This window comes from Struthio camelus, chromosome 5, assembly GCF_040807025.1.
Source record: "Struthio camelus isolate bStrCam1 chromosome 5, bStrCam1.hap1, whole genome shotgun sequence".
Taxonomy (NCBI): Eukaryota; Metazoa; Chordata; class Aves; order Struthioniformes; family Struthionidae; genus Struthio; species Struthio camelus.
The window spans coordinates 69,356,035-69,382,116 of record NC_090946.1 but is presented as its reverse complement, the minus strand read 5'-3'; the positions used below and the strand labels follow the sequence as shown (position 1 = coordinate 69,382,116).

Below are 26,082 nucleotides of genomic sequence, written 5' to 3'. Positions count from 1 at the left end.
TTAGAATATAGTCTCCTATGGAATCTGTAAGGATTTGGCTGAAGTAAGAATTGGGTAAAAGCAGAGAGTCTGATTTTGTTGCCTGTATCATTAAGGTAGCATTCTGTGATGCTCTGCTGCCCTGACTCACTCAGGTTGCACTTAGCAGGGCAAGTGTTCCCATTGTGTTCCCAAGTGTTCTCACAAGATGCCTTGTGAGTCAGGCAGTGGATTTAAAGCTGCTGCAGGATGTTGCAGAGGCTAAACGAAACATGGGTACAGGAAAGGATTAGGCAAATGCAGGGAAATAGGTAGGTGTATGGTCAACAGAAATGCTAATCCAGTCTAGATCAAAGAAAGGCCTTGAAAGACCCTAAACCATTGACTGCTAGAAGCTGGGAGGTCTAGATAGGGAAGGCTGAAAGAAGCTCTTTCCCTAAGCTTCTGCTTGTGGCCATGGTTGAAAACAGGGTCCTGGATCGTATGGGCCTGACCCACTGTTTTTATGTTCTTATGAGCAAGAGCGGCAGGATCTGGCTCGTACAAGTCTCACTGATTTCACTGTGTCCTTGCAGAGAACTTGAGGATTCAATCTGAAGTACCATCCTGTCTCTTACAGACTTCACGTGTGGAAGTGAGTGCAACATTTAGGTCTGGGCTGAATGCCATTTTACACCAGTTTAACTAAAGGGATCTTTCAGATTGATAATCCAGAATGCTTCTGGGTATAGATTTGACTTCAGTTTAGCTGACCTGTTTTAGTATACCTATATAAATTTACAGTAAGAAATTTCCTGATATAGCCAGTTTTAAGCTGACAGAAAGAGAGGCTACACTGGGGTTTGTGCTGGTTAAAGTGAGTCCTTTTGATTAAACTGGTGCCAACTTCTGTGTGGACAAATCCTCATATTGTAACAAACCCACAGATCCTCCCTTTCCTCTGACAATCATATCAGGCTGGTGAGTCCTATGGACCCAGTCTAATAGAAATGGAATTTTTACCATGGAAATCTTATTACCTAAAGTGCCAATGAAACTAATGGGATTTTGGGTAGTAAAAAATACTCCGTATGTGATACATAGTTTGGAATATAAATTCATGGAGGGGGTGTAATTTAAGAAAAAGGAGCTGTTACTGCATGTGTTCCTTTGTGTCTTTGGAGGGCCTGTTTTACAATTGCCCCTCAGCTCCACTTTGCTTTCGGTGAGACCAAAGTGGTGCTTAGTGTTTTGCTGAAAACACCGAGCTCCTTGCAGAATTTGGTTTTCAAAACACACCACTAAGCAAGTGTCTGATTTAGAATGGGTTGGGGGGGGGGGGGGAACAGAAATAAAAATATCCCAAATGCTCCACTCCAAGGACAAACATCTAGAGGAATTTATATTTTTCCAAAGGGAACCATTTTTGCTGTGGAGGTCGGCTGAATGCATCAAGAACATGGGGCACATTTGAATGTATTTTGACAATCCTTGGATAGAAAAAAGGCGGAATCTATTCAGATACCATTTTAGTTAACCATATATACACATACTATATCTGTCTATCTATCTGTGAATCAATCTATCTCTCTGTCTGTCCATTTATATATGTGGCCTTAGGCTGCCAATCTGTGTGGCAACTCTCAGGCAAGGCACAGCAGATACAAAGTTAACAACTGGATAAAAGTTAGCAACTGAAACACTACAAACACTGCAACCTTTTAAACTGTCTCCTATAGTTCCTCTTTGTTGAGATAACACAGCCCAAGTTGCAGAGGGTTTAACCCCCCTTGTCATTGCTCGGGTAAAATTCCTGCTGACGTTTCTAGGAGCTTAGTGTAAGTGTAAGTTTAGGCCTAACATCTTTTAAAGTAAAATCATTTTCGTAGCCCAAATTGTGCCATTTTGATGGTGATGCTGAGTATTTGGTTTCCTGTCACCTTGGAAGCAAAGATGCAATAAATGATACCTTTATGTTTTTATATTTAATTTAACGAAACACACAGAAAAGGCACTTTAGAAAAGTGGAGGAAAGAGGAGGAGGTCAGATAAAAACAACTGCAGTCTGATGTTCGTTTTTGTGCCGTTGATAGTTATTATTCCCAAAGAAAATAATGTCCTTTTTTATTTGCTTTTAACATTTCGCCCTTGGCATCTGTTCCATCCATTGTGGACTAACCTAGGCTCTGTTCTCTGACGATGGGTTAAAGCGAGCACTTACTGAAAAGCATTCTCTGCTTAATTACTTTTCCTTCTTCTGGAAGCTATTTTTTTTTTTTTTTAGTCACATGTTAATTGTGTATTAGTAGGCCTTTCTGATTAGTTGAAAACATAATGAAACCTTTGTAAACAACAGCGAGAAAGAGGGAGAGGGAGAGCGGAGCGAGAGAGTGGGGGGGAGAGAAAGGGCCAGGGAGAAAGAGAGGTGCGAAGTGGGGGCTGTACCGCTGAGGGGGGAGGTAGTGGAATTTTGAAAGGCAGAAATAATGCTTGTGGAAACGTCTTCCCTTGCCCAAATTAATCAACTTACTTAACGAGAAATGAGATGCATGGAGATGCAAATTGCTGTCGATCTCCAAAAGCAGGGTGGCAAACGCAGCAAGTTGGATTGGCTTGGAGGGGGGCTGAGCCGCAGCTGTCCACTAACAAGTCAGTGCTATTTGCAAAGGGCACGGAGCTGAATAACGGTTTTGTTACTGGCTTTTTCTCTCTTAGCCGTAGGTAGAAATGCTGTGTTTGTTTCCTGTGACTATTTCAGCGAGATAGATGTCCTCGTCTTTTACGTCGTCTGCCCGTCTCATTCCAACAGTTGAGTTCTGTGTTTCTGATGCCTCTGTCTTCACCTGACGGGGTGGAAAATGTGGATGCACAGGGAACACAGGATCAGGCGCTGGGTCTCGAACACGTGACGTGACACCAGGAGTTATCAAGTTATCTGCACTTTCAGGAGGAGAGAAAAAAAAAGAAAAGAAAAAAACTGGTACTTAGGACCCAATTCAGTGACGTTCGGAGCCTCCTCAGTGCAGATTAGATTCAGTGAATCAGCTGAATCAGGCCCTCTTCTCCGAGCTGTTTTTTTTTTTTTTTTTCTTTTCCTGGAAAGCTGCTCCTTAAACACAATTCACATTGGTTGTTTTTCAAAGGACTATCCTGCGTTTGCAGCGCTCAATTTTGAGCGGGCAGAGCCTCTCCCCCTCCCGCCCTCCGCCCCCACCCCCTTCTGTTGCTGCTTTAAAGAGCTGTGCTTATAGGGATTGTGCAGCTCTCGGTGTGTTATTAGAAAACGTGTGGCTGGGACGGTTAAAATGGGAGTGCTACTGTATGCAAGAGCAATGTTCACTGTAAGCAATCCAAGGAAATCCTGCCAAGGCAGTATATGAACAGCAGCCAAACAAAACACAGGCGCCTTTCCAGTGAAAACCAGCACACTTCTGCAAATAGAGGAAAAATTGACTTTCTGATTTGGAGTGTTTCTACAACTAAGAAGAATTACTACAGTGATTGTTCTAAAAATATTTTTAGGCAGCACATTCTCAAAGGAGTTGGGATGCTTAGCATTGTTTAATTATGCTGCTCTTAGGTGATCAATCTGGATTGCATAGAAATAAAATATGAAGTTTTTAGGTTCTTCTTTTAATCCACATTGGCATTATTTTTTGCAGTGTAATAGTGGCGTAAAACATCGCCTATTCAAGGAGCAAAAATTGTATTTTTCTCTTTGTACTTAAGGAAGTACGATTAAGTATATTCATCTTTTGCAACTTCATACTCATAGATTGCATTTTAGCTATTTAATCTAGAGCAACCCCCAAGATCCCTACTACTGTAACTGATGTTTTCTTTTGTCATCTGAAGTGTTTTACAGATTTCTCTTCCCCCCTTAATATTTAGATTCTTAATGTTTCTGCTCATTCTCCTCTTTGTTCACTCAGTCTGGGATTTTCCTTTACAGGACTTCAAGTCCTGTAGCAGCCCTGTAGTGTAAGATGTGACTGCAGACACATTCTGGCATTCAAAAAATTTCCATAATGATGGAAATTGACTGAGATTCCACAAATTTGTTTATTGCCAAGAACAAATATGTTATTAAAAAAATATTCTGCTAGTTTCAGCTACAATTTTTGCAAAGGAGTCTTAATAACAGAGCTTAAGAATGCAGTCAATTTATCCAAACTGAGCAAAATAAAAAGATCTATAGAGTATTATTATTCTTTTTTACTTCCTAAAACCAACATAATATCAACATAAGAAAAAGCAACAGCATTGTCAAGGATTAATATCAGTCTCTGCATTTCTCGTACTTCAACTGCTGTAGTTCATTAAACTAAAGATACAAAAGATACTTTAGTAGGTATGTCTCTGTTTATTCCTCTAATATATTTACAACTGACTTCTTTAGGCTGCTATGAACTCAGTTCTGTTCTTTTAACTACACTACCACAAACCAGATTTATACCTATGTTGAAGACAGTGTCTGGAGACTAACAAATCCCAATGTGGAATAAGACCCTGATCAAGAGTCCATTGAAGCTGGTGGAAAGATTCACACTGACTTTGGGCTTTGTATTAGGATATTAAACATTCATTTTCCATTACTCTTTTGAATTTAACTATTCATATTCAGGATGAGATATTCTATACTTAACAAACCTTAAAATTGCCCTAATTTACTAAATTAGCTTGTGCCTTATTTCCCATTCAGGCAAGACTTCCAATAGGGTGAAACTGTAGGATCAGATTCCTCCGAGATCAAGCCCTGTATTTGAAGAACTAGTAGGAATAATTGAGGAAGGAGAATCCATCCATACTTCTCAGCCCCCTTTCTTGTTTGGGGACATTGCTACTTTCATAATCATCTTTACAGAGCAAACCACTTTACATATGGTATGTATATAAACATATATATGTGTGTGTGTGTGTGTGTGTGTGTGTGTGTATACACATACGTATACATACACACGTGCGCGCACACACACGCGCGCGCGCACACACACACACACACACACACACACACACACACACACATGCACATATCTAAAATAAAGATTGAAAAGGTAAGCATTTCTGCCTTGAATGTGAGGCATATTATCTGCTGTGTTCAAATTAGGACATGGAATTTGTGACATATGCCATGTCAAGGCACTGCAGTAGAGTTCTGTGTATTTAAATGTTGACGCATAACAGTGAAACCAGGTGAGGTCTGGCCCCAGGTGCTGGCTTCTGCATGCATTACTGAACAATTTTTAAAGGATGCAGACTGGGGTGGTTGAAGGAGAAAAAAAATAGGTCTTTTTCTAAATAGGTCTTTTTTGTGAAATACAGTGTAGGTTTAATGCAATGATTAGAAAACCGACTGATTTAAGCTTCATGCATTCCTCTAACAGCATCTCAATATAATCCAGTCCTGACCTGGCTCCCCTGATGTGCAGTACTAGTTGTCACGGAGCCCCAGTTCTGCCAAACTGGAGGAAGATTTTGCTGAGACCATGAAACTCATTTCACTTGTGACCTTGCACAAAAGCTGAATTAAGAGTCTCTCACAGAATTACTCTCAAAGGTAAAGCTTGGATGCTGAGGAGAGGTGCCCCTGTCTACTTTCCCTGTCTGCACATATAGAAGCTACATGGCTTTGGAAAAAAAAAAAAAGCTCCTTGGTGTAGGTTTTTCCTTCATTCTTTTCGATATAAATCCAAGTTGGATCATTTTGCCTTTCAGTCCATCGGTTCAAGTTCTGTGGTCACCAGAGATGTTGCATCAGGGTAAATTTGCAGAGAGTTTGGAGAGTGGCTCATGCTGAAAGGGTGCGGCTTGTAAATCTAATTTGAGGTGTAGTTTGTTACAGGCAAAAATTACTGATACACAAGGAAGGTTTTAGTCAGAGACATCTGTAGGTTGGCAGCTGTGCCTGCCATGTCTGTTCTAAGTAACGGAAGGCATGCAGCCGGCAATGGTCGTGCTTAGGTGACGAGTGTTAAGAATATTGGTTGAATTGCACTGTGACAATGCTTTTATTATTTTTATTATTGCTGTTTTGCAAGTGGATTTGAGATGCATGTCTGTATAAGTCTGCGTGCGCAAGCAGTGAAGGTGCAGAGGGAGGGCTGTTATTTTTATTTTTTTGAATCACACCTCCTTAGCATTTTGTGCATATCAGCATTGTAGCAGAGCCGTTTGCTAATTGCACTGGAAGACCCACTTTAAATTCAGGAATACTGAAACTTTGAAACTGTAACATTTTGACTGGCGAGAATGACCAGTCTTCTTTTCTGTTTCACAGCGAGCTCGTTGAAGGAAGCTGGCATTGTCGCAGAGTGAAAGCTCTGCAGAAGTGCCGCAGGTTTTTCATATGGAAATGTGAAATAATGGGGTGATTAAATAGAGCTGTATATTAAAGTACATCTGACATTAGAATTAGCATAATGTGCTCTAGCCCTAGGCTGAGTACTTTATTTGCCATCTGCGTCGGACCAAAATCCCCTGGGGAAGCGCTAAAATATTCTGAATAAACTCAGCCCGAGTTCTTATTGAGAGTAAAATACCATTTGTGGCACGTCGTATTGATTCGTCTTAATTGCGGTGCAGAAAAGAACATTCAGTTGCTGATGACTTTTGTACTCTGTGACAAGTCGGCTGGAGTTATTCTAACACTGCAGTTGGTTAACCTGAACAGACTGTCGTGCTCAGAGAAGGAGAAAACCTTATCTTCAGCAGCATAAACTACAGTATCGTCGCCCGGCTTTACTCCTTTCTATCTTGATGCGATATCCGTTTTTTTCTCCCTGAATACAGCAGGCAGCTAACTGGAGGGGGAATGGGGCTTCGTTGAATCAGTCCAAGGAGATTCACATTCTTACCTAGTTATTCTCCACAGTCCCCCTCCCTACACTTCCACCCCCACATCTTCTTTAAAATATCCAGAAACATCTGACCAGCTTTCATCTAAGGGAGTGAAAATCACTGGAACTTGTCCTTGAGGATCCATCTCCGGAACCATTAGTTCAAGAGATTTATTATGTATATTTTGTAAAAAGCTGTGGCTTCTCCTGTGCATAAGCCCACAGTCTTAGTCTGTTGTAATGGTTTGAATTTTGTCAACTCTCCACTCAAATAGGTTGCTGAATACCTTTGAAAAAGTGCTTATAACATGCATAAAAGATAAATATTTCATCTGAAGGAAAATACTTTGATGCTCCATGCAATTCTGTAACATTCATAAGGTCCAGTTTTTACCCTATAATTGCCTATCATTATACACAATTTACATATTCAAACATTCTCTACAAACCTTAGTCTAGCATGTTTTTATTACAAATTCAGATCAAGGGAATAACCTTTAACTTCAGAGACAAATGAGACAAATTTACAAGTGCATGTCTGCTGTTTTCCTGTGTTTTATAAATCCCTGCAGACCTGAACACTTTTGCTATAACGCCACTCAGAACAATATACATATATTACTACTTGTTTGTAGTGCTTCAGTAATGAGTCCCCTTTGTATTAGATAACCTATATAATTCAGCATCTAGGCCCTCCATAACGTCAATTATCTCCTCATAGCTAAATGTACATTCCATTAAAACAAGATTTACAGCCTTTATAATACTTCTTAGGAGTGAACGTGGAGATTTTGTGGATTTAAAGAAGCAGAGATGGGAGTTAGCATTTGTTAAAGAAATAATGAATTAAAACAAAAATGCTATTTCGTTTACTAACTACGAATATGCACCTAATGCCCTCAAGAAATAGTTATAGTAACACAGACAGAAGAACTCCGGGGGAAAAGAAAAAAAAAAGGAAAATTTGTTTTCACCCTTTGGCTTTTCTTATTGTTCCCTAATTTACTCTATTTTTCCATTATACGGCATGGACAATTTCCTTTTTGTATCCTCCTCTAAGTTCCTATTCAGATTACTCAGAATTCCGCTTGTAAGATGAGAAAATGGCACCTTAGAAAAGTCTGTGGGGAAGAAAAAAAACCCCAGCACTTGCCAGTTTTCAAACAAAACTACTTATAGGAAACCAATTTAAGGGGAAGCTGCTGGCATATTTCATATGTTATAAAAAAGACTGACATTATTTCAAATGCATCTGAATACCTTATGCAAAGAAAAGGCCTAAAAGTGTCCTTGAGCAGTACAAGGGTTTTTCATGAATGCTGTAACTGGGATACTATATATAAAACTAAGAGCCATGGGTATTCATATGGCCTTTTCATCTTACTAATGGGTATATTCCCCCCTCCCCCCACCCCTTAATTTCCCTATTTTTACTGATGCTTTTCACTGTTTCGTATAGTGGATTTGTAAAGCATCTTTGCAATCTGCTAACTGATACCTTAGATTCACAGGGACTAGCTAAAAGACACAAAGCTGTTTGGATGCTAAAGGTGGAGTCGGTTGAAACTGTTGTATCATAAAGGGCTAATTTAAAAGTTAACTCATTCACTATTGATCTTTTAATATTGATTTTCCTGTTTGCTCCTTACTTTTCACACTTCTCCCTTTCTCTGCTTTATAAATTGCCTTTGTATTTTAGAGTTTAACACCAATTAGAAGAAGGTGTGCAGAGATGACAAACATGTTTTTATCTTCCATCTTAGTAGTTCTTCTGGGTCAGAATCCCTACATTGTTAGTTCCAATTTTTGCTATGCCTTTTTTTTCCTTTTTTGCACTAAGTAAAAGCACTTCCTATACTTCTATAGGCTGAACATTAACTTCCAGTAAGCCACAAGCTCTTTTTAGGAATGAAAAATTCGACATCCAGAAGGAAGTTGCCCAAAATGACTGTTGACATTTTATACTTAAAAATATAATGTTGCCATTTTGTGATGCACTCTAAATTAAGCCGAACTGTGCATTTGGCCCATTTATGTGATTCTGGCAGTACAATTCTGCGGTATGATTAAGCCTAACAGAAAGTGAGGCTATTGAACAGAAGCTGGACCTTCAGCCACAGTTTGTCTATGTCCATTAAGAAGCATTTATTTGCATTATGCATGGCTGTGGCCTGCCTGCAGCCGTCTCCTTTTTTGCAAGTTTAAATGCCATGGATGACATATAAAATGCTTTTGGGGAAAATTTACTGGAAAAAAATCACAACTTGTTATATTCATATAAACGTAGTTATATCCTTATTTTTGTATCCTGGTATAACTTAATCTGGAAGATCTCAGAGTCTACACTGGTGATCAGTGGAGTGACTTCAGATTCATTGCAGGGTAATTCAAATCAGAGTTTGGCTAAGAGTATGACTGTAAGGTTGATATCTCTGATACTTTCAAGGCTTCATGTTCTTTGTTCTTGGAATTCGGAGAGGGGTGGCTATAGATACATAGCATGACAGTCTGGCTGCTCAGCTGTGTGATCGGCAATTAATCTTTTTGGTTTTCAACTCATATGATAAAATAGTTTATTCAACAAAAAGATAATATTTATTATTACAAGAATCCCTAACTATGATCAACACAGCCCTGACCACTGACACCAATGGATAGCACAACTGTGTTAGTAAACAAAACAGGCTCTCGAAAGTGGGGCACATTTTAATCCACCAAGGACAGAGTTTGTCACCTGGCTTTAGCACAGATAGAATTTGGATCTCTATTAAAAATATTAGTATATTTTAATATGGGCCCCAGCCAGTGCTATTGTAGTTTTTTTTTTTTTTTTCAACAGGTAGAAAATGCTCTCAAGAATATTTTTCACTGCTAATTAAAATCACTATCGGGAATGAGAGGGTCTTGTGAGGTTTGTAGGTTCTCTTGGCATAAAGCTTTTTGCGTAATCTCTGCGGAGAACTTGCAGTCTCAGTAATCAAGGTAGAAACAGGATGGGGAAAGCTGCAAAACATGCAGGCAGTGTATGAGAGGAGAATATTGACTGAAGTTGTGATTTTTGTTCTTTTTGAAGATTGCACTGGAGGAGAGGGGCTATTCAAGGGACAAGATAGGAAAAGAGAATAGTGCCATATATGGACTGAAACACAGGGTTTAGCGTGCTTTCCAGTTACTTCTGCTTTCTTGAGACACCACCGTTATTTTCCCATCCACTTTTTAAAAGCATTTCATCTTTGTTTCCCTGTCACATTCTTTCCTTTCACTGAAATCATGCTAAGATTCCCCTTGTCCAGATTATGACAGGCTCTGTGGCCCCTCATGCCTGTTCTCTGGCACCGAAACCTTGAACTCCTCACCTGGACTGAGGATGCCCTTTAGGTTGGCTGAGCTTCACAAGAGAGAGTGACTTCTTGTCTGGGTGGAAAATTGGAGGCACTTAGGTTATGACACTGCAGGCATCTTGCTAAGTCATGAAACGCCAATTTTTGTAGCCATTTGTTGCTTACTTTATGAATTGTTGGTGATAGTCCCCATCACTCTTAGCAGAAAATGCTGCAAGACTCTCTAGAACCATTTCTTCAGACAAGGCAGCACTGTAGGGATGGATGCATTGTGTTAGTTCTGTGGATGGACAGAAGAGTTCAGCTGGTTTTGCATCTTCAACTTGTGTTGCCATCAACACAAAATTAAAATGAAGAGAAGTATGAAGAGAAATGGTCCCATTGCCTCTGACGTTTAACGCTGGTGGTGAATGTTGGACTGGCAGTGATAATCCCGACTCAGGCTTGGACCCTACTTTACACTTCTGTCTCTCTTTTATTAGGACTCTCAGTCCCTCTGTGGACTCCTCTGTAGAGTCCTAAGTGGAGAGAGCAGCATTTTAAACATCCTGGGGAATGCAGTGAGGGTAAAGCGTCTGATATTGTGAGTGTTTAGTTAAGGTAGCATTCAATCAGAAAAATATGTAAGTAAATGTTCTTGCCTACTTTGCATAGTTTGAGCAGTAATATGGCTTATGAAACTTCTTCCAGCAGAAATGTAATGACTTCATTTTGGACCTATGTTACAGAATTTTTTGCATACCAGATCGAGCTGGTGTATAGTTCACTCGTCGGACACATGAGAAGTATTTGGCCCTTGTGTAGGTGACCTGTCAAACCCCATACAACCATACATTTTCTTCACCATGAAACACTAAATCTTTTCAGTATTTAATGCCCTTCTCTTTAATGTCAGCTGGTCTTATAAGGAGACTTGTTAAACTACTGTTTTCAATTATGGCATTTTAATTTAATAATAATTCAATTAAAGGTGTTTTTTTATGGAACATCTACGCTACCTTTATTGATATTATTAGAGTAACCATCATAATAAGAAGGAGTAATTATTTAAATGCTCATTAAAAATCAAGTGGTGGAGAAGAGAATAATGTTGGTGGAAAGATGTAGGAACCTGATACATGTCTGTTCCTGAGTGCTACAATAAAAGGTGTCCTTTCTTTAAAGCTTGCAAGTTTCTACTTTTCCTGAACTTCTAAAGGTGCAGTAAAGCAGCATTAAAATTCCTTAACACTTTTACTGCTGCTGTTGTAACTTTGTAAAGGGAACCAGAAACATTAGCTGGGAAGTACTGCTAGAGGTAAATGGCCATAGTTATGTGGACCTGGCTTGGTATCCACTGCAGTCCTGGCAGGTAGGGTATGGGCAGCTGATTAAAAAAGGGGGAGTTCATTCTCTGTTACAGTTAATGGAATTATTCAGGCATGCTAAGGGGAGGATTCGTAAGGTACAGGATGTCACTATAGCCTAGCAGAAAATAATGAATTCTCAACAGTTCTTATCTCACACTGATTATTGTTTGATAGTATCCAGAAAAACTCAGAATATTTGGAGGGGAAATTTATCTTCAGGGCAATGGTGCTCAGCATTCAGGGTATATAGAAAGTCATATACCAACTGGGCAGGGGAAATCTGTGCATCATTGAATGATACAAGTCAGACTGCAGAGGACAGATAAGTCAGGGAATTCAGGCTATCTGGTGCAGTGGACTGCACCAGACTGCACCAGTCTGGTGCACGGGCTCATGCTACTCTTGTTCAGGCTTGGGCAAACCTACCTATCTTTGTTCGATGGCCTCCATAAGAGCAGAATTTGGCAGGCAGAATCTGAATTTAGCTTTGTTTTGTACCGTTCATGAAACAGAAGAAAGCTCATTATTGCTTTGACATTTTGAACGGAACATAATCTGTCATGCAGTAATGGAGGGAACACATTTTAATATTTCTGGAAAAGACAGTCTTTTGTCATTATATGCAGAAAAGGCAAGAGTGTTCAATAAATTCATAGTTTATAATTGCCTACTTTGGGAGAAGATACTAGAGAGATTTTTAATCTACCAGATAAAAACATAACAAGATCTAATGGCTGACAGTTGAACTCAGCAATTTGAACTGGAAATAAGAGTTTTTTAATACTAAGGGTAGTCAGCCATTTCCACAGACTCCCTCTCACTTGGAGTTTCAAAATCAAGTTGGGGGAAGGGGGCTCTAAAACATATAAACTGGTCCCACTGTAAATCTTTGGACTAGATGAAAGCTGTATGGCCTGTAAGGTGCAGATTAGATTTCTTCTTATGTTATTCATGTCTGTGTACGTAGGACAAAATGTTATCGTCCTGTGGCAAGAAAAATCTAGATTAGGCATTTGGACAGACTTCGTGATGGTGAAGATGAACAGCAATGACATGGACTTTAGGAAGGCTGTGGAATCTCCATTAATTAGAGTGGCCTTTCAAGCAGGATAATTGAGCGTCTCTCATAGGTATGACCATAGATACACAGATATGGACCTGCCTTGGGTCAGGAATTGGACAAGAGGAACCCTTGAGGTTTATCCCAGTCGTCTCATTCTTTAATTTTATGGCCCTTTCTAGCCTTAAAATCAAGTGTTTCTAAATATAAACCTGTATCTCAATAGGATCCAACCCTACAAATCTGTCTTAAGTCTGAACTCCTGTGGCTGTACTTGTTTAGATTTAGTGCAACACTGAAGCCACCATCCATTGCTCAGAGCTTGTGGCCTGGATGTCTCATCTCAGTATATGCATAGGTACCTACCAAACAGTGTAAAGATAAAAAGATATACTTGATCCATCAGTCCGTAAAATCGTGCCTATTTACAGACTATAAAGTTGAATCCACGTGCAATTCATTGAACTGTATTAATGAAGTCTTGGCTCACGCTTAACTCTAAGCACATGAATAATTTCATCACTATCCAACAAAGCACTTTAGCGTACGCTTAAGTTTCACTGATGTTGATTACTCACATGCTCAAAGTCAAGCACATGCTAAAGTGATAAAGATTGCATATGGCAAAGCCTATATAGCTAGTTGTCATAAAGTGAGTATTTAGACAGACTTCAGTGCAGGTGGCGAGGGATTAAGATAACCATATATCAAAAGTAGCCTTCTAACAAAGAGTTTTATAGTCTAGGTGCACTGCATTATTAAATATAAAGGCTCATTCTTGAGCAATACGTGGCTGTTTCTGGGCATGTTTAAAATATTTAGCAAGTTTTTGAATACAAAAATGTTCAGAGTGGGTCTTCAAAGACTTTTTGACATTGTTCTGTTCTTAAAAGTGAGCATCTACACTGCTCAGGGCAACTTCTAGGCAAGATAACCATGAAGTGATAATATGGAAATGAACATTTTATTTTATTTTATTTTATTTTATTTTTTATAAGGGGAGTCTGGGGAGAATCTGTGAGGGTTGTGAAAGTTTAAAAAAAATATAAAAATACATACACACACACACACACAGAGGCACACACACACACACTAACACTCAGGAAGCAGTCAGAGCTCGGCAGTCAGGTAGCCTACAGCCAATTTTGCCGTCATGTGGGGTCTTCTCAAAAGGAGCGTTTAGGGGCATAAAAGCTAAACAAAACAAAAAGGAAGAGGCGGCTGTTTTATGACTGATAGCCTGTAAATCTTGTATCAGTAATGGCACTAATTTGCTCTGTTTGCAAGAAGACTGCAAAGGAAGGGGTTTACTTTCCTCGCTTGAATTTCACAGAGGTGAAGTTTTGGAGAACAAAACAAAACATCTCAGTTCCATTTAACATGTAGTAGCAAGCATCCAGCCAGCTGCCATTTTGAGGGTAATTTTTTTAATCAGCCATTTCAGTTTTAGATTGGCCTTGATCCTCAGCCTGCTCAGGAATTCTTCTTTTCGTGTATGTGCCTTTTCTGAAGTAAACGTGTTGCTGTTGTTGTTGTCATCTAATACACAGCTGTTTTCTTCCTTCTGTCAGCTCTTGAGCTAAGTAAGGAGAATACACGCACGCACACACGTGCACACACACACACACACACACACACACACACACACACACACACACACACACTCTCACCTACTTTATTTTTAAAATTAAAAAAAAAAGAAAAGAATGCATACTGTGACTTTAAAATCGAAAGAATGAAACAGCTGTGGGTGATAAATTGATTAATTAGAGTGGATAAAATGAAGGTGAAGGGTGCAGAGTACTCTTTAATTTGAAGATATATGACCTTGTATGATGCTGCACTTCATTTGCTATTAGATCACACTTCAGAAGGGGCTTTATTAAAATCTATTCTAGGGTGAGCTGAGGTAAAACATATTGTTAAAAAAAGCTTTTGACAGAGTATGTTATATACTTTAGTCTGCCTCAGTGATTTCTGTCACTTTTTATACTACACATGTTGCTGTGCAAGAAAAGTTAAAGGTCTAGACATTTTCATCATATTTCTGTAAGAAACAGAAATTTAAATATTTGAAGTAATAATGCGAGAGTTTTCTGTTGCTTTGGCTGCGGAGCTGACATAAAACTCCCTAACTGCCTCAGCGCTGAGCAGATTTTCAGGGATAACGTAGCAGTTCCTTTCAGTGTTTTTATGCGGTTTTCATTAATGTCAGTGGCAGTTATGGTCACTTTTTCCAAGCAGAATGCAGTTCCCAAACGTGTTTCCTTTTCCAGTAACAGTTGTTAAGAGATTAATCCAAGCAAGTGAGCGCGGTAGTCCTCAGTAGCTCCCCGTACGACACCGCCTGACGGGCCTGGGCGTAGAGGCCGTCAGTCGAACGGAGACGCAGGCGGTGTTGCGTACAGCTTTTGCTGGCTGCGGGGGGCCGGATTCCCTGAAATCGGGGTCTGAGGCTGCCATCCACAGCAACAGTCCTGCTAAATCAGGAGCGGGGTAAGGAACCGCACCCCGTTTGTCACACACGTTTGTAAGTAAGCCTCATGCTGGTAGACGTTCCTTGCCGTATGCTTGTATAGGTGTTCGCTGGGTGATAAGATCAGATCGACACAGGCTGATAGGGAGGTAGATAATCTTTATCCTCCTTGCCTGAGGTTTTGTAGAAGGAGCCGTTCCTGCAGCAGCCAGAAGAGGGGAGTTCATCGGTCGGCAGCAGTCCTTCTTCCCATGATATGTCTGTATTTAAAAATTCGTTTGGTTGCCGTGAGTCTTTAAAAAGGGTAGTTTTGATAATCCAGTTTCATTCACCTTATAAACTGGTTCAGTTTCAAGCTCAAGCAGCAGGGTGCTGTGCATCGCAATAGGCCCGTCTGGCGGCGGGCTGTGCAGTTCAACGGCAGAGGCGACCGCCTGCGGAGGGGCTGGGGGCAGGGGCTGGCCTCGGCGCCCTGGGCAGGTACCGCTCAGGCAGGAAGTCTGGTTCCGGGTTTGAACGCTGAGGAAGTTTAGTGCCTTTGGGTGCAGTGGGACCATCGCTAGCCAAAATGCATGCTTTCATAAACAAACAAACCAATGAATAAGCAAACAAGAAGTTAATTTTAGGTTTCTCAAAACGGAGAGGAAAAACTCCTGTTTTGCAGGAGTCCTCCTCCTCATTTTGAAAAAGAACAAATCCTCGACTGTGGTTTTCAGCTGCACACGTACTTGTGAATTTGTCAAGAGTTAGAGCCTTGTAGAGGAATTGAAGAAGGGGGGAAAAATGCTTTCTGAAGATAGCACATAGTTTATATTGTGCCCAGGACTGGAACTTTCTTGCTAGCAAAATTATGACTGTAGTGCAGACTTGTCCACACCTGTCTTTTATGTAAAGCTGAATCAAGGTTAAAGGAATGCTTTCCACCTCTGTGCAGTTGTTCACAGAGGCTAGAAAGGCAAACAGAACAATGTTTTTGGCTCTGGCGAGCGTTTCTGCCTTGGAGGGCAGGCTCAGGCTCAGAAATTCTTGGGACCCAGTTCAAGCACGGCCCGACATTTGTTACTGTTAATTGCAACTGTGCTGTCGGCTTTGATTACCGGATGTTTCGTTTGAGTGGCTTCTTGGTGTTTTGGCAAAAAGAATCTCAAAGTGGTTTATGCAAGGGTACGTTTTCCAAGCTGCTGTTGGCTTTAATAGGACTTGTGCAGATAAGTACCTACATAGTATTTTAAAAGTGGCAAGGCCAGTATGACTGGAGCATGTATAAATTAAATACAGCAAGATCTCGGGGGACTGCTGCATGAAGTATATAAAAATATAAAATGAAAGAGTGAAAATGATACTGAAGCTCCTTCCAGGTGCCCCATAAAACCTACAACACCACATTTTGATTGATTTCCATATGTAGTCATAAATCCCTTGAAACAAATTCCTTTCTGTGAATAAACATGTGAAAGGATTTGGATCCTCATGCGTCATAAAGGAAGGTTTTATATGTAAGTTAGAGGATATAAACGTATATTGCACCAGTGCGTATGTGTGATATTTGTCATACATGTTAAATGTAAAAGCACGGTGAGTAAATGTGCTGTTCAACAATTTATATCAGTCAATACATTGCAATTAAATCCTTCTTTCAGAAATGCTAAGGAGAGAATGTGTTAGCAAAATAAAGTGCATGCCAACTATATTTAAATGTTCTCCACTGCATTATTTTTTGAGTGTTCTTTCTGTTTTTCTTTTATAGGTAAAGATGAGCCTTCAAGCTATATTTGCACAACATGCAAGCAGCCTTTTAATAGCGCTTGGTTCTTGCTTCAGCATGCCCAGAACACACATGGATTCCGCATCTACCTGGAAACAAGCCCTTCAAACAGTTCCCTTACTCCACGCATCACCATCCCTCCTCCTCTGGGACCAGAGACTGTTGCACAGTCCCCGCTGATGAATTTCCTTGGAGACAACAACCCTTTCAATCTCCTACGGATGACAGGACCCATCTTGCGTGAACACCCTGGCTTTGGTGAGGGTCGGCTCCCAAACACACCTCCACTCTTCAGCCCGCCGCCTCGTCATCATCTGGATCCGCATCGCCTTAGTGCCGAAGAAATGGGGTTAGTTGCCCAGCATCCCAGTGCCTTTGACAGAGTTATGCGTTTAAACCCCATGGCAATTGAGTCCCCAGCGATGGATTTCTCCAGAAGGCTTCGAGAACTGGCAGGAAACAGTTCCACCCCTCCTCCAGTCTCACCCAGTCGCACCAACCCTATGCATCGCCTGTTGAATCCTTTCCAGCCAAGTCCTAAATCACCTTTTTTGAGCACCCCGCCACTGCCACCAATGCCCCCCAGCAGCACTACGCCTCCCCAGCCTCAGGCCAAGAGTAAGTCCTGTGAATTCTGTGGGAAAACATTCAAGTTCCAGAGTAATCTTATTGTGCACCGACGCAGTCACACAGGAGAAAAGCCCTACAAGTGTCAACTCTGTGACCATGCTTGCTCCCAGGCCAGCAAGCTAAAGCGTCATATGAAAACACACATGCATAAAGCTGGCTCCATGACAGGTAGGTCAGATGATGGACTGTCCACCACTAGTTCCCCTGAGCCAGGCACAAGCGAGCTCACTGGAGAGGGACTGAAATCCAGTGAGACAGATTTCAGGAATGAGAGCGATCCTTCCTTGGGCCATGACAATGAAGAAGAGGAAGAAGAGGAGGAGGAGGAAGAGGAGCTTGAAAACGAGAGCAGGCCAGAGTCAAGTTTCAGTATGGACTCAGAGCTGAGTCGTAACCGAGAAAATGGTTCCAAATCGTTACCAGATGAAAAATCCCTTGTCCTGGGAAAAGTTATAGAGAATGTAAGTCTAGGTGCCATTCAGCAATATAATGACATGCTAGCTGAAAAACAGAAAAGGAGTAGCTTCATGAAAAGGTCTTCTGACCAGCGAGACTTGTGTCCTCGAGATCTCTGTCAGAGAGATACAGGTGACGAAGACTCAGTGGTGGGAGAGCTGGACCGCACTGAGGAAGGGACAGTCAATGGAAGAAACTTTGGCCCAGGTGAACCCTTCCCAAACTTGTTCCCTCGCAAGCCGACACCTATCACAAGCCCCAGTTTAAACAATTCTTCTAAAAGAATAAAGGTAGAGAAAGATTTGGACTTGCCACCAGCAACAATAATACCTTCTGAAAATGTTTACTCCCAGTGGCTGGTAGGGTACGCAGCATCAAGGCACTTCATGAAGGATCCGTTTCTAGGATTCACAGACTCCCGACAATCCCCCTTCGCAACTTCTTCCGAGCACTCTTCGGAGAACGGGAGCCTGCGTTTCTCCACCCCACCAGGGGACATGCTAGACGGGGGGCTCTCAGGGCGCAGCGGTACGGCGAGCGGAGGCAGCACTCCCCACATCAGTGGTCCTGGCCCCGGGCGACCCAGTTCGAAGGAAGGGCGGAGGAGTGATACATGTGAGTACTGTGGCAAAGTCTTTAAGAACTGCAGCAATTTAACGGTGCACCGTCGGAGCCACACTGGAGAGCGGCCTTACAAATGCGAGCTCTGCAACTATGCATGTGCCCAGAGCAGTAAGCTGACGCGTCATATGAAAACGCATGGCCAGATAGGGAAGGAGGTCTACCGCTGCGACATTTGCCAGATGCCCTTCAGTGTTTACAGCACCCTGGAGAAACACATGAAAAAGTGGCATGGAGAACATTTGCTGACAAATGACGTCAAAATTGAGCAGGCAGAAAGAAGCTAAGGCCCCCCACTAGGTTAAATTTCAGGGGTCTAGGTAACATTTTATTTGTACAGTTTAACTATTGCCAACTGAGAAAAGATGACCTAACTTGCCTCCGTAAACATAACTTAGCATAACTATGGTAGGTGCCAGACTTTGGCGCTTAAATATAACCTGTGTCTACAAAGTTCTATTAAACCCGAGGGTTGATTAAGGCAGTAAAAATTGTGGAGCCTTTTAACTGTGCAATAATTTCTGTATTTATTGGGTTTTTGTAATTTTTTGGCATGTGCAGGTACTTTTTTTTTATTCTTTCTGTTTAAATTTCTTTTAAAATTTTGTTGGGTATCCCTTTTTAATTTTACCCAGTCATAGCCTGAGATTACTTGCATTGTAGGGGAGAAACATATCTTTTTAAATTATAATTTTTGGGCCGCTGCTTTGTTGAAATTTGAGCTAAGCGTGTGTAATTTCTTGTGAAGAAGCCAGCATTTTAACACAGATCTTTCTTCTTTTCCTTTTTTCCCTTTCCTCTTTTTAAATAACCTTGAACGTTAGGTAAAACAAAATTGTACAGCGGATAACAATCTTTAAAATTAGCACTTTCTTTTGGAATTGGATCTAATATGTAGCACTGACAATGTCGCTAATGATAGAGGCCTTTCCGAGATAGATTTCATCATTAAAGTTTTGTCAACTAAAAAGACATGGGTGCAGGTGTTTTCAGAAGGCAGCTACAGTCGGAAAAAACATAACATTCTTAATTGTGCATTATTCTGAGATAGTTTCTTCTTGTTGTTAAAGCTCAGGCGACATAGTGGTGCCATTCTGTCACTTATTGGGGTGTCTTTCCCTCCCTCCTCCCACTGACAATAAAAGTACATCTAAGGTACTGCAATATTCTCTTCAAACCTTGGAGAAACCAAATGTCGTCTTTTTCTCTCTCTGAACCGCACAAACACAAATCTAATTGAGTTCAGGACATCTGTACATGCCTCTTCCTTGGTCCAGATTTGCTGTAGGTAAAATAATTACAACAGAATGGGAAAGTGGGGATTTCTCGATTAAAAAAAAAAAAAAAAAAGAACGACTTTTACTCATGGGGTTTATGAATGGAAATATTAGAGCTATCTTATGTGATGTACAATGATGTTATTACAAGGAAGGGAAAAAATAAATATGAGTTGAGTTACCTGTATTGGCAAGTTTCTGTTCCTGCTGAAGTCTGAATTGACTGAATTAGGAACAGAATTATGTTATGTGAAAAGCGTTGCAACAAAAAAAGTAATGAAAAATGCACCTGCTCTACTTTCAAATTTTAAATTCTGTAAAGCCTGTTAAGGCTAATATTAACAAACAGTGGACAATTATGGTTAGACATTTTAATTATGTTGACCCGCACTTTAAAGCTTTTGTTTGTGGTTAAGAGAAAAATGGCTTCTCAACAAGAAATTACATCATATTCTTCTACTTGGCCCAAAGGTGGGTTAAACTGTAAGGGAACAGCTGAGATTAAGTGTCAGTGTTGCTAAGCATGGCATTCACAATACTGGCACTATAAAGAAAAATAAATAAAAATAATTTATTGGACAGTTTTTCTACTGCCATTCAATTTGACGTGAGTGCCTTGAAAACTGATCTTCCTATTTGAGTCTCTTGAGACAAATGCAAAACGTTTTTGTGAAATGAAAAGACTTTTAAAAAAAAAAAAGTAAAACAAGAAAAGTACATTCTTTAGAAAAAAAAGAGCCACATTTACTTAAAAAAATTACTGGTTGAAGATAGTGGACATGAAAATGCCATAAGACCCAATCAAATGAAGATGTATACCCAGCACAACTTCGGACATCCATTAGCTGAATTATTCTCAGCCTTTTTTTTTTTTTCAGGACAACGCTGCTTAGGAAATGGAATGGAAATGATTTACTGCTGAATTAAAACTCAAATGACACAAATTACAAGTTGTTATCATTGAATGAGAAAAAACAATTCAGGAACAACGGCTAATTTTTTTTAAAAGTTAAATTTAGTGCACTCTGTCTTAAAATACGTTTACAGTATTGAATACATACAAGGGTAAAAAAAAATTGTGTGTATGTGTGTTTGAGCAATCTTTTTTTTTTCAAAGTTTGCTTAATAGGTTATTAAAAAAATGCCATAATGGCCATGTGTATATTGTTTTCTTTTGGTGACGGGGTTTTAGTATATATTATATATATTAAAATTTCTTGATTACTGTAAAAGTGGACCAGTATTTGTAATAATGGAGAATGCCTGGGCATTTTACAAAACCAGAAAGAAAAAAAAAAAACTTTTCTTTTTTCCTTGAAAATGTTGCAGTAAAATTTAAATGGTGGGTCTATAAATTTGTTCTTGTCACTGTAACTGTAAAGTCTTGAGTTTTAGTAAATTTTTTTCTGCCTTGGGTGTTGAATTTTTATTTCAAAAAATGTATAGAAACTTGTATTTGGGGATTAAAAGGTGATTGCTACACCATGTAGAAAAAGTATGTAGAAAAAAGTGCTTAATATTGTTATTGCTTTGCAGAAAAAAAAATCACGTTTCTGACCTGTACCTATTTTTCTCTTTTTTTCTTCCCTTTCCCCCACCCCTTCCCCTTCTGGAATGGATATTGATATTGGTTGATTCATATGATGTAGGCACTTGCTGTATTTTTACTGAAGCTTGTAATTTTTTAACTGTACGCTTGTCCTTTTAAAGGGATTTAATGTACCTTTTTGTTAGTGAATTTGGAAATAAAAATAAAAACAAACAAACAGGCTGCCATAATATATTTTTTTAATTTGGCAGGATAAAATATTGCAAAAATAAAAAAAAATTTGTATGTGAAGTCCTTATTGTACAGGAAAAAAGGGGGTTGTTAGACGACCTTTGAGTAAAAGAAACAAAACAAAATAATTAAGTGCTTTTTTATTTTTAATTTTTTGTTGTTGATGTTCACAAATAATTTTAGTTGTATATATATATTTTTTTTGTCAGAAATGGCCTACAAAAAAGTGCTGTTCCCACAGGGCTCTAAATAACTTCAAAGTTGCCTGGACCCCTTGCATCAAGGTTTTACCAGGTATGGTTGAACCAGGCTGGATGGTTATTGCCTGTTCGTGTTAGATGAAATTCAGTTTCCTTAACGGTGTCTGAGGTGACGTCCCACAGCTTCCCTGCAGATTCGAGAGGGGGAGAGGAGCTTTTTTCCCCCCTTTCAAACAAGATGTCAAACACGTCTTACCTCTCTCACTGCCGCCTCCCGCTCCCTCTCCCCCACACCCTACCACCGCCCTCTGGAAGAAAGTCATTTTAGTCTTTAAAAAAAAAAGTGAGAGCTGTTGCATCCGCTCTGACACCGGTAGAATGATCTGCTGTTGGTACAGTTGTAACCGATTGAAGTAAAATTGGTCCAGGCACAGCCCTCCTCTTCCCTGTCAGAACAGGACCTAGTCCATGTGCAGGTCTTGCCAGTCCATGTTATTATCTGCTTTGCTGCTCTTCACTCCTAATTGTACATTCCATAAATTTCTGAATGTTTGGGACTGGGATGAAATTCTGTGCCTTTTGATTTCTCTCTTCTTTGCTGTTCTTTCTCTCTCTCTCTCTCTCCCTTTTGGGTTGAGGGGAAGACAGGTGACAGAAGAGGCGCTGATACTCTAGTGAAGGGGAGAAGGAGAAAAAAACGCTCAACACTGTTTCAGGAAATGACGGTAAACCTAGCCAAAAAAAAAAAAAAAACGTGCCAAATTCTTCCTCTGCTTTCATCGGTGCGAAACTGCTGGAGCATTTGGAGAGGCATGGGTGTGACAACAAGGAGAATTTGGTCCAGCTACCTAACAGATAGATATGTCTTCCTGGCTTGAACATTGTGCCCTTAAGACTTCTGGACAAATTCTGGATCTCAATTAAACTGATATAAATCAGGAATTATTCATCACTCTTAGGCCTGGATTACTCCAGCATAGCTGAGGGTGGAATGTGATCCCTTAAAGGCACATTTTTACTTTTTGGTGAAAATTTTGCTCTCTGATGTTTGTATAAATCCTGAGTAATGGTCACAGAATTCAGCAGAATGCCTCGGTTGTATGCCAGCGTAATGAAGATCAGAAGTTAACCACAGGTTTTCAGTCTGCAGTTGATAGATTTAAGAAAGAATTCACCTTTCATTTTAGCGTAAATTGCTTGGGAGCTCCTGTCTCCCCATTATTATTGGTTTTTTTTAATTATCTAGGATAGCTAACACCAGCACTTGTCTAATTTTGTGACTTAAATCACTGAAACTAACAGTAAGTCACCCCCAAAGCACAAGGGTTGTGTTTCTGCAAACTGTAGTGATAGTGGAATAGAGCCCTCCTTTCCTCTTCTGTCTTAGGAGAACCGTAGTTTACTAGGCCATAAGCACAATGTAACAGACATACAATAGCTAGAATGCTGCCATAGTTCTCTTCACAATTTAGATAGTTTATTATTATCATTATTATTAAGGTGGAATTTATTACTTTTATTGTGTCTAGTCCTGCTGCCTTTGAAGTCCAGAGCAAAACTCCAATTGACTCCCATGGCAACAGGATCGGCCCGAGAACCTGTGCGAGAAAGAAAAATACTGATTTTAAGGAAAGGGTCCAAAAATCAGCATTTCATCCCAGTCCTATGTAAAAGACAGTCCAAGGTTTTGTTTATCACAGGCAAACTCATTTTTATGGTGCTCTTTGTATTTTAGAACTGCAAAGCAAAGTAACGTTGATTTAAGTTGTTTGCATTTGTACCGGCAAGGCAAAATATTTTTATTACCTTTTTCTATTACTTATTGTATGAGCTTTTGTTGTTTACTTGGAGGTTTTGTCTTTTACTACAAGTTTGGAACTATTTATTATTGCTTGGTATTTGTGCTCTGTTTAAAAAAACGAGAGCACTTTTTTTTTTTATTATGGATAAAATGTTGAGATGGCTGGAGGTCATTTCAATATGGCTTAGTGAAATATTTATTGTTCCTTTTATTCTCTGTACAAGATTTTTGGCCTCTTTTTTTTCCCTTATTGTCACAATGTTGAGTTCAGCATGTGTCTACCATTTCATTTGTACGCTCGTTCAAAACAACGTTTGTTCCAGTTTCAAGTTATAAAAATAAATTGGACATTTGACTTGATCTCCAAATCTTGTCTTTCCTGATTATTTGAAATTGCAGGGTGGGAAGGGGAAAAGAGTGGAAGAGAGTGAGAAGCTGAAATTTCATTATGGATGTTGGTGTTCATGCAATATTCTCTGTCAGATCTCTTGGGAGTCAGTTGGGAGATAATTCTTGTTCAGGGAGGACATGTGAATACTTGCGTAATGCTAAGCATGGGCTCAAATCCCGCTTAAGTCCCTTAGTGTAAAGTAAGTTTCCTGAGTTGGGGTCTTGAGAGTAGCAGGCAGATTAATGCTTTAAGCTGTCAAATTTTCCATATGAAATTATGTTAAATTTGAGGCAATTAGAGCACAGTTTTGTGAAGATATGAAGAACTTTGCTCTTAAATTTCCGTTCCTATGAAGTTAACTGCACGCTTAGCACGAAGCAGGCTAGCAGTCGTATGCATCTAAGTTTGTTAATGTGTTTTGCGTCTTTGATGCCAACATAAATATGGAGAAACACTTACCAATTTAACCAGGAGCTGAATCTGGGCTACAGACTGTGTGAAGCTGTGAGAAGCACCGAAATGTAACTTCAGTTACCCGTCTTCTCCTCCTCCTAGGCTAAGGACAAAGACATACACATGTAAAGGTAGAATTGTGCTTAATTTGCAGTTTGAAGATAAGAGCTGATAGCTACAGGCAGTCTGCTATCCTGATACTCTCTATCAAGTCAATCTGTTAGCAAATGCATGGAAATCTTAAATGAGAGAATTGCATTCAAACCATTATTAAAAAGCTCAGGAAAGATTTGGAATGTTGGAGACCAGATTCTGATTTCCTGGAGGCCCCGGTCCAACAATCCATGTAACTGGCTTGTGATTCAAAGCAGGTGGGTAATTGAAACTCATTTCAAAGGAACTGCTCGTGGACTTTAAAGTATTTGGCTCGACTCAGTAGTCAGGAGGGGAAGTTAAGTGATTTGTGCTACAGAAGAGTGCCTACAGATGGTCCTTTCCTGATCTCAGCCTCTCTGAATCTACAATCTAAATTTAGGTATGTATGTAAGGAAGTGCTTTGCTGGATCAAGGCTTTAATATGGTATAAAAGTTAGAGTCTTTGAAAAGTTGCACTTGTGAAAAAGTAGTGAAAATGAAATCAGAATCCAGTTCTGACCAATTAAATTGGTTTATGGTTCACACTGTAATTCTAAAATGCCATGTTCATTTTTAATGCGTTCTGCAGTGTTCTGTAAAGCCTGTTACATTTTACTTCTAAATTTCTTAACGGTTTGCATTTGAATAGAGTGTTTTTGACACCCCATAGACATGACTTAATCTACTGGAGCTTTATACCATTATGCCATCTTGTCAGCTTTGATGGAGTTACAGCCCTTGCAGATATTGCCAGGGCGTTTTAAGATGTGACTGCTCCTGCTGTGCATTTTGGCCTGTGGTTGGGCGGGTTTGGCAGTGCAAGGGAACTATTGGTCCATCCACAGCCTCTGCTAAGGAAGGTGATGTCTGCTGGGCAAGGAGAAGCATAAACAGCCTGCAAGTGGTGATGCCTTAAATCATCACTGTTAGATGTGCTGGAACTTGTAAGCCCTCATTCCTCATATGCACTGATATGAGGGAAAAAGCAGGATTATGCCCTTTTGACAGAAGAGATGTGAGAAGTTGCACAAACAAGGCAACAAACACTAAATCCAAACGAGTCTTTTCGTAGCATCATCAAGCTGGATACTCTTATTTCCTGCATGCTAGCATAACTTAAGGATTCTGTTGAAATCAGTAAAGGGAAAAGGTTTAAAAATATCTTTGGGAAACCTGAATCAAACCAATGGAGTTCAAACTTTGGTATGCAATGGTACTTTACACTCTAAGTCAGCCTTTTTATAATGAAGGAACATTTTATAAAGGTGATTTTATTTCCCTAGGGCCTTTTGCTCACTTATCCTAATTCTATACCATGTTATTTTTTTGGATTCAATAGATTTACTCCAGATTTACATAAGTATACCTGAGATTTAATCTGGCTCGGTGGATTTACATAAAAAAAAAAAAAACTTCACATAAAGGTTAAGAACATATAATGGAGTAGTAGTGGACACTGAACTTCCTAATTGAGCCATTTCCCTCAGAAAGTAGAATCAGAGTTACATTTACCCTATCAAAGGACAGGAACATACCATGTGATCTGTATGTCC

At 39.9% G+C, this 26,082-nt stretch overlaps 1 protein-coding gene across 5 annotated transcripts in view; it reads left to right on the top strand.

The window, feature by feature from the left end:
• Positions 1 to 23,910, top strand: part of BCL11B (BCL11 transcription factor B) — a 97,831-nt gene extending 73,921 nt beyond the window's left edge. For all 5 annotated transcript variants that reach the window (XM_009675465.2, XM_009675466.2, XM_009675467.2 and 2 more), the window contains one exon: positions 16,768 to 23,910. In XM_009675465.2, coding sequence (XP_009673760.1) covers positions 16,768 to 18,779 — 2,012 coding nt within the window. In that variant the 3' untranslated portion in view covers positions 18,780 to 23,910. The remainder of the gene's footprint in view (positions 1 to 16,767) is intronic.
• Positions 23,911 to 26,082: the final 2,172 nt, after the last annotated feature.